General features: G+C 50.0%; 1 protein-coding gene across 1 annotated transcript; it reads left to right on the top strand.

Annotated features, from left to right (window-relative positions):
* The first annotated feature begins 5,193 nt into the window (after positions 1 to 5,193).
* LOC135375184 (endothelin-converting enzyme-like 1) lies at positions 5,194 to 8,615 on the top strand. The gene is made up of 2 exons (XM_064607902.1): positions 5,194 to 5,217; positions 6,432 to 8,615. Exons 1-2 carry the CDS (start codon positions 5,194 to 5,196, stop codon positions 8,613 to 8,615), a joined length of 2,208 nt encoding a protein of 735 aa, XP_064463972.1.

Below are 8,615 nucleotides of genomic sequence, written 5' to 3'. Positions count from 1 at the left end.
TAGGAAATCGGGCAAGTCAAGTTTAGCGGAATGAAGCAGCCAACGGAAGGCAACATCTTCCATGACCAACGGATGGCAGCTCCCGCGTGGTCACGCTTTTTTGAGCGAGTCCGACGCCCCCTGCAAATTTCCATTGTCCAATCATGATGCAGATCTCGCGGACCGATGTGTAGCGCACCTAGCGGATCGTGCGGTCAGGCTCCCCATAGAGGTTCACGATTATGATATGGTCGTTGTAATCTAATAGGCCGTGATCGCGACGTGGGCCTTCGCGAGCGCAGCAAGAAGGTGGAGGAAGAGGACCAGTGATTAAGGTAGGAGAAGACGAAGAAGAGCCACGTCGAAGGTCGACAAGGAGCCATTCTCCGTGGGACGAAGAAGAAGAAGAAGAAGGAGGAGGAAGCTAGAACTTTTCATTCATCCACTGGATTAGGGAAATTTGCATAAGGCCTTTGTCGGAACAAAAACGATAAATGGGTTCTTATCCCTCTCCGACCTCTGTGGTGAGCTGCAAGCCATCGGTGAGTCGAGTCTTCTTAGACTAGTACATGCCACGGAGTACTAATACTACAACTATTTGTACCAGTAGTGCAGGATCACATTAAGCAAGTGCGCTCAAAACCTTCTTCCGGTTACTTGGAGATGTGGAATTGCATACCATATAACAGCAGCGTATGCGGATGTATAGCTCCGTGTCGGGACCACTAGCTTTTTTTAAAGTAGAAAAAGATTATAAACGAAAATCAAACGTTTTTTTTCGTGAAACAGAAATTATTGTAACGAAATTAAACAGGGATGACCCTCGTATATTGCGTAAAACGTATAAAAATTAAACTTTATCGCCCGTTTCGAGGCGATCCACCATCTTTACTGAGGACCTCCTGATCTAACCCGAGGCCGAGGCATAGTCCCGACGCCCGCCACGCCTAGTGAGCCGGGGGGGGGGGGGGGGGAGAGGCAGACCCTCTGCAGGCAGTCTTTAGAACCTCATCTGAGGCGATCCTACCTCTTGCAAGATGGCATGTTTCGAGTTTGTTAGGCTTAGCATTCCCGTACTTCTCCTCCTCTAAAAGTGAATCAGATGGGGGTTGCTGAAATGCGTATAAAAAAATTCTACACCGCAGAATTTTATACTTCTTACATTTTTAGATTCAATATATGACGTACTTCCACTGCTATGCGATATTTACTTTCCTAACGTTTTCACTAATTTTTGAAAACGACTGGTCCCGATACAGAACTACAACCGCGCATGCGTCCCCGTCCCGTCCCTTATCCAACGAAGTACACTCGCTATATGCAATCGTATCCATTCCGCTTAGCTTTCACGGAACCTATACGCTCGTCTTCTGAAAGGAAGGACGTTTCGATTAGCTGTGTTCGGCAGTTCATGTCGATATGGCTATAGATCCTGAGATAGTTTTCCTGACTGAAAGTGTTTTCTCTGTCTTGGAATAAGAGGGATTGCGTGTTCTTGGTATTGCCACCATGATGTCACCCGATGTTGTATTTATTTTTTTCAGAGCGCCTCATAGTAGTTGTTATAGGAAAATTTAATGAGACAGGTATGAGACAGGTATGGTCACATGTTCAGGGGCTGCAGGATGACGCAACGATTATGTACAACGGTTATTTACAACATGGTGATCGATGAAATGATATGATATAGTTCACGGCGGCGTGCCCTTGATCGTAACGCAGCCACCTCGGGCTGAAAGCGACGGATGGAAGTGCCATCGATGAAGAAACCTGTCATCTCCAATAGCGAACAGTTCCCGCTGCAACTCAGTAGTGAGCAGTATGCGCGCTCTCCGCACCAAGCAAAAAATGGGCACATCTCGACGACGTTGCGCGACTGCCTTACAACGAGCCTCCCAAAGCACAACCGCGCCGCAAGCTGTGAGAAGTACACTAAGGCGGTGTGGGTGACGTTAGTTAAAGCGCACTGGGCATACTATGTTCGTGCTTCGTCGGACAAGGTTCCAAAAGACGCGAGCAATGCGGCAGGCAAACAACACGTGCATGTTTGTCTCACGTTCACTGCAGTAAGGGCACAAATCTGTCGCTGTTACGTGCCACGAGTACAGGCGGTCCCGTGTGGGTTGCACGCCCCACGCGAAAGACCACATGGTGTCCCGCAGAAATCCAGGGAGCCATGTAAACACCGTCCATGCTATGTTTGACGCCTGCTCAACACGCACTCGAAGGCTCTCGCTCGCTGACACGGAGTCCAGCAACAGCGCACCAGCCATCGAAGAGGGGGAAGCCGCAACGAGGCTGCCATCAGGAACAAGGGCGAGAGCTGTTGGTAGTACGTATGAACCGCGGCGTGAAACCCCAATGGTGCTACCGCCCGTGAACCACTGACAGGGTTTGGCCCGAGGAGTTCCACCCAGTAGGTGAGCAGCACTTTCGCCGGCGAGTCTTCCTCAGCGTGCACAATTCGCAACGTGGTGCTGAGAGCGATGCCCCGATTCATAAGCCCGATATCTGGAAGGCTCATCCCGCCCTTAGAATTCGTAAATGCCAGCATGGTCCGTAGGACAGGGCCTCTCCGCTTTCTCCAGAACAATGACAAGAGGCAAGAGTGCACCCGAACGACGACTGCACGTGGGGCAATAGAAACGTGACTAAGATGCCACAAGCGTCCCGGTAAGACAGTACGTGCGAGGAACGATCGTTCACAGTACGACAGGTCAAATGCCTGTGTCGCATCACACTTCGTCTGGAGCTCCTCCAGCGCCCTGAACCAGTTATCGACGAAGGAGTATCTGTCTTGTATCTGTCCCTTCTATGTTGTTCCAGCCTCAGAACATCAGTTTATCTCCAGTTATCGACCTTTGGGCCGCGGCAGTCGAACACAATGCCCAGTATTTTTAGTGACGCGCTGAACTGGAAAGGCAGTGATGAATACGGAGAAAAGCTCCCGAGTGGCATCAACTTGGTCTTGGCGAAGTTGAGCATCCCACCGGAAAGTGCAGCATAGGACTCGTAGACTCGAAGGACCTCAGACGCAGAGCTTGCATCCCGCAGAAGAACCGTGATGTCATCAGCGTACGCACTGACCTTCCATTCCCCGGATCTGGGAAGCGGAAAACCGCGAATGCACGGGTTGGTCTCAATGTTCCATAACAGGGGATCAATTGCCAAGGTGAACAGAGCTGGAGAGAGTGGGCAGCCTTGCCGTACGCCCCTGGAGACTGGGAACTCCCTAGACAACTGCTGCATCATGTACAGGCTGCTGCGATGATTGCGGTACAGCTTGGCGATGGCACTGATGAGCCATCCAGGGAACCCGTACTCTCTGAGGACAGCGAACATGTAACTATGCACCACACGGTCGAATGCTTTCTTCTGGTCAAGTGAAAGTAAGCAACCATCCGGTACACGTGGAGTGGCGTAGCTCAGTGCGTCTCTCAGCCCTGACAGCGCGGTGTACATCGTGCGGCCTGGCACTGAACAAGTCTGAGAATGGTGGATTACTGCCGGGAGAGCATTTTGGATTCTATTGGTCAATACGGAAGTCACTATCTTGTAATCGCTGTTCAGCAGCGTTATTGGCCTCCAGTGTTCGGGACTACCAAGGTCGCCGCTTGTCTTCGGGAGCAAGACTATATGTCCATAACCAAACGACTCCGGGAAGTCGGCACCTTCGAAAGCCCTTCGAACAACGTCGAAGAGGAACTCCCGAATGCAAGGCCAAAACGTAGCATAGAATTCGGAAGAAAGCCCATCAGGTCCTGGACTCTTGCCAACTGCCGCACATCGGACCGCCATGTCCAGCTCTTCCAAACGCAGAGGATGTTTTAAAGCGTCGTGGTCGATCCGGGGAAGGACCGGAAGGCCCTCGAAGAATGAGCTTCGCGAACTGCTGACAGACTCGTCAGTGTACAAGTTCCGAAAAAAGTTTTCAAAGCCGGCGAGCACCTCCCCGGGGTCTTCAGTCACACTGCCGTCTGGTCTTCGGAAACGAGGAAGCTCACGCTGTTCGGTGCGGCGCACGGAATCCAGGTACCGGACCACGCCAGGGCCAGCAAGCGCCTGAGACCTGAAGTAATTTTGTCGCGCCCGTCCAGAAGAATCTTGAAGCAGTAGACGGTAGCGGTGCTGCAGCGTCGCGAGATACTCCTCCATCATGGGTGTCAACGGCGCTCCTCTGCTCACAATACGTATTTTGGCAGCTAAACGCGCAAGCATGGCTGTTCGCGCCCGCGCTTTCCGGCGTCCCCACGTCTGAAAGAGGTCGCGCACCCAGACTTTGAACTCATCCCACTCTGCTGGAGTTGGCGACCGACTTGCTAGGTACTCTGCGATTTTACCCTTGATCTCCGAAACAACATAGTCGTCATGGAGAAGCGAAGAGTCGAGACGCCAACGCACTGCATGCCCAGTGCTGCCGGGAAGCTGTGAAACATCTAGAATCAAGATCACAGCATGATGATCACTAACATGAGCGCCGAGCTGGGCAGTGCTGATTACGCTGCAGCCAGTAACGTACGGCTGAAGGTCCCCAGGTATGTAGAAACGGTCCAGACGGGACGCAGAGCCTGCACGTGACCACGTTGCCACGAATGTATCCCCATGCACCATCGTCCAGGCGTCGCGCAGACGGTGCTCTTGCAGCAACCGACGGAGCTCACGCGCGTTCCAAGTTGGGCGTCCGCGCCCGGGGCCACGAACGTCACAGTCAGAATCCACCACACAGTTAAAGTCACCACACAGGACGGCACCACTAGGTGGTATGAAACTCGTACGGAGGTGATAAAAGAAGGTGTTGGTGTCACTTGTGCGGGATGGAGCATACACGGTGATGAACGATAGCTTCTTCCCCTGGATAATGAAGTCGAAGCGCAGGGCGCGACCTTCCGCATCATGCCTCGCAAAGCAATGAGATTCTAGGCTCGGGTTGAGAACCACAACGCCCACACCACTCCGATGTACAGTCCCGAAGCTGAAAAACGCGCGGACGTTGCACCTCGCAGTAAAGCCAAAGACGTCAGCATACCTTGTGAAGTGCGTTTCTTGCAAGAAAAGTAGATCGCAGCTCAGGCTGCGAGCGAACTGAATAACGGAGACCTGTTTGGCGGGCGACCGGAACCCTTGGACATTTAAGGACATGACGCGGAGAGCCATAACAGTGAGGATGAAAGAGCTGGATACACTCATCATGATTCGCCGTCAGACGCAGGCGGCATGTGGACGCTAGGCGGGGAGCCCGTACGTGACTTCGTCCGACCACACTTCTTACGCTTCGGCATGGGAGCAGCAGCCGCGTCCCCAGACGAAGACAAATGCTGATGTTTTGCGGCTCGAGGCTCAGAGGAGTTCTCATCGACGTCCGAACTCGCGATGGAGTAGAGGGACGTTGAAGAATCATAGTGGTACATCGCGTGCGCTTATATATCACCGGCCGTTCAAACGTTTATTTTTTTTTTACAGGCGTGCATATTAGATCCCTTGCCGATGGTTGTGACATATGCCGGATATTTCACAAAAAAGTTTCTTTGCGAATAATCTGCAAATGGCTTACGCTATTGAAGAAGTTCCTGTTTAGCAAACACTCTTTGAGACGTCGCCTACGTGCTGTCTGGTGATATCGGACGGTATCGGTATCTCCGATATACCAGTTGCGACACCTTAGCAAGAAAACGATCACATTTAGTGATTTTTAGTGACTAATTCGTTTCGCTTTATTATTGCGCGAAGCACCAGAACAATGGGACCTCTGGCTCAGCTATCCCGCGTAGAAAAGGATGCCTTGTGGCTCTCATCTCCTGTCAACCCAGTGTTTAAACAAAATCGTTGATGAACGTGCAGTTGAGAGCCGCGTAGTTGACTGCATTGCTCCGAGCAAGACCCATGTACATCGAAAGCAATTAAATACTCCAAGATAAAAAAACATCATTTTTTACCCCCCAAACTCTCTCCCTGATCTACGGCGAAGAGAGCGAATGCGTCCGAAAAAATTATGAATATGAGAGAACTGATGTTCTGAGGCTGGAACAACATAGAAGGGACAAATACATAAAAGGCCTCAATGTGCCTAATGTATGTATTTGTCCCTTCTGTGTTGTTCCAGTGAGCAAAAATGTAAGAGTGAAAGAAGGTTGAGTGAGAGAGAGTGGCAGGTTTGTCCCTTCAGATGACGTACCCTGAAAGTCGCTGGGGAGGCGTGTTAGCTTAGCTCTATTGGTAGAGCCCTGGACAGGCAATCCAGTAGATGTGGCTTCGAGTCCTACAGCTTTCATCAAAAATTATGTTAAGAAATCTCGCTACGGGCTGCGCTCGGGTTCACCCCGTATATTTTGCAGTCCTCTCCCATTCTGTCCACGCCTTCTGGCAGTCGCTGATAGCCACAGTTTCTTCGCGGCGCTAACGTGGAGTCGAAGCGAAAGTTCTTGACAAACCGTACTATTCCCCCTTTCCTCTAGGGATTCGAGGAGGCGCAAGAAAGAGTCAACCGCTTCCAGAAGCTTGTGAAGACAGCGACGTTCATCGTTGCCGCCTCTGTTGTGGTACTAGCCACGTGGTATTTCATCGACCAATCACAAACATCAGTCACAACAACCCACGCCAACGCGACAACACTGCACGCAACAAAAGACAGCAAGACGGGGCGCACGACGCCGGTCAATAATCACGAATCTACGGGCGAGATTAACGGCCATACGAGGCCTGAAAATGTGTGTGACACTGAGGACTGTCATTTCATGCGTCGCTTGATTGACCTGTCTGTCGACAAAAAGCTTAATCCTTGTGACAACTTCTTCACATACGTTTGCAACGGTGCCGCTCGCAGTATGCAAGGTCTGGCTTACGGATTTCACGAATACGTATATGCGAATCTACAGAATCGTGTGGAACAATGGATGATCAATGGAATAATACGACCAGGGAAACAAAGTGGATACCAGAAAGTACTCGCTTTTTATGCCTCCTGCGTCGATACAAGACACATCACATCAGAGAAAAACTACGTGGAGACATTTCTTAGGAAACGAAAGTTAGCGTTGATCGAGCGCTTAGATTTTGACCCGTTGAAGAAGCAAATAGAATTCATGTTGATTGGGTTATCGATACTGTTTGAATATAATATGGTGTCTTACAGTACGGCCGGTCAAGCCTATATTTTATTGCAATACAAAGAGGGCGCGGCTAAGACTATGGCAGGCGAGCCACGTCCAGTGGATGAACGAAAATCCATTGTGGAAAAAATTTTAAAATTTGTGTTTTCTGTTGACACTATAGACGAACAGACTGTAAATTCCATTCTGGAGGCCGAAGACAAAATATCGCAGCTGACGGACGATCAAACAGAGTCCACATCTATCACGTTTCCAATGTCTCAAGTAGGATTCACAGAAGGCAGCGATGAAAACATGTCATCACGGTGGATCCAAGCACTGGAAGAACACAGATCTTTGCTCGGTGATATTGATACGATTACCCTTCAGATGCGAAGGTCTCACGTTTCCCTTCTTCACAACATTTTCGGGAGCACTCCTCTTATCGATAAACATCTTCTGCAAACGTTATTTGCCTGGATAATAACTTACGACCTGTATGAGCTGTCTGGTTTCCTGGACTCAGCAAGACAACCTCACACTGTCCGGGCGTGGTGCTACGAATCCGCTAAGAGGACCTTCCCGTCGGTAGCGACTCTTAAGGTGTTGCATGAAATCGTCAATCAATCCAGAGTGGACGCTGTCAGAGAAATGGCTGATTACATTTTTAAAGAAATTGCTGCATCATTTAAGACGTCCCAGTGGCTAGACAATCCTACGAGGGAAGCAGCACTAAAAAAACTATCACTGACGTCAAGAATAATCGGCTACCCGTTTAATTTGTCGTCAGGAGAAGCGGTCGATAGGTATCTGGAGCCAATGCAGGACTTGACGCCGGGCAATTTCGCAAAAAATATTGTGCTGACAAGGCAGGGCGGAGCTCGAATATTCTGGAAACGTTTTCGACAGCAGGATGGTTACATTAATGCAATAAACACTGTATTGGAATTGATAGGCTTTACGCAAATTGTGAATGCCTTCAATCTCGCTCAATACAACGGAATTTTCATACCTCCACCCATTATGTACGCACCATTCTTCATATTCCATGGGCCTCCAGAAGTGAACTACGCGGGTGTTGGATCAACTATTACCCACGAAATTATGCACAGCTATGACAACGAACATATGTTTTCCGACAACAGCACCGAGGGAGTCACAAAGAATAGCTTGGCTGCGTACAAGAAATTAGTCGGATGTCTCCAGTCGGTTATCCACAAAGCACCCAGAGCCAGAACGTTCGAGGAACGCGAGAAGGAGTACCTCGCCGACGCGTTGGGAATACAGTCACTTGGGAGAGCATGGAGAAAAGCAGCTGAGAGCACAAACGTTACGCTTGGATATGTTACAGGCTTCACGAGAGACCAATTGTTCTATGTGTCCTATGCCATTAAATGGTGTGGCATTCCAAGCTTAAATGTTTTTAAAACCCACCCCGACCTTGACGAAAGGTGCAACGTCCAACTCATGAACTCTGACCACTTCAGTCGAGTTTTTAACTGCCCACCTGGGTCACCCATGAATCCGTCAGAGAAATGTCGCTTCTGGTAG

This window comes from Ornithodoros turicata, unplaced genomic scaffold (assembly GCF_037126465.1).
Source record: "Ornithodoros turicata isolate Travis unplaced genomic scaffold, ASM3712646v1 ctg00000838.1, whole genome shotgun sequence".
Taxonomy (NCBI): domain Eukaryota; kingdom Metazoa; phylum Arthropoda; class Arachnida; order Ixodida; family Argasidae; genus Ornithodoros; species Ornithodoros turicata.
The sequence above is the reverse complement of the archived record's forward strand: the minus strand, read 5'-3'. Positions and strand labels throughout refer to the sequence as shown.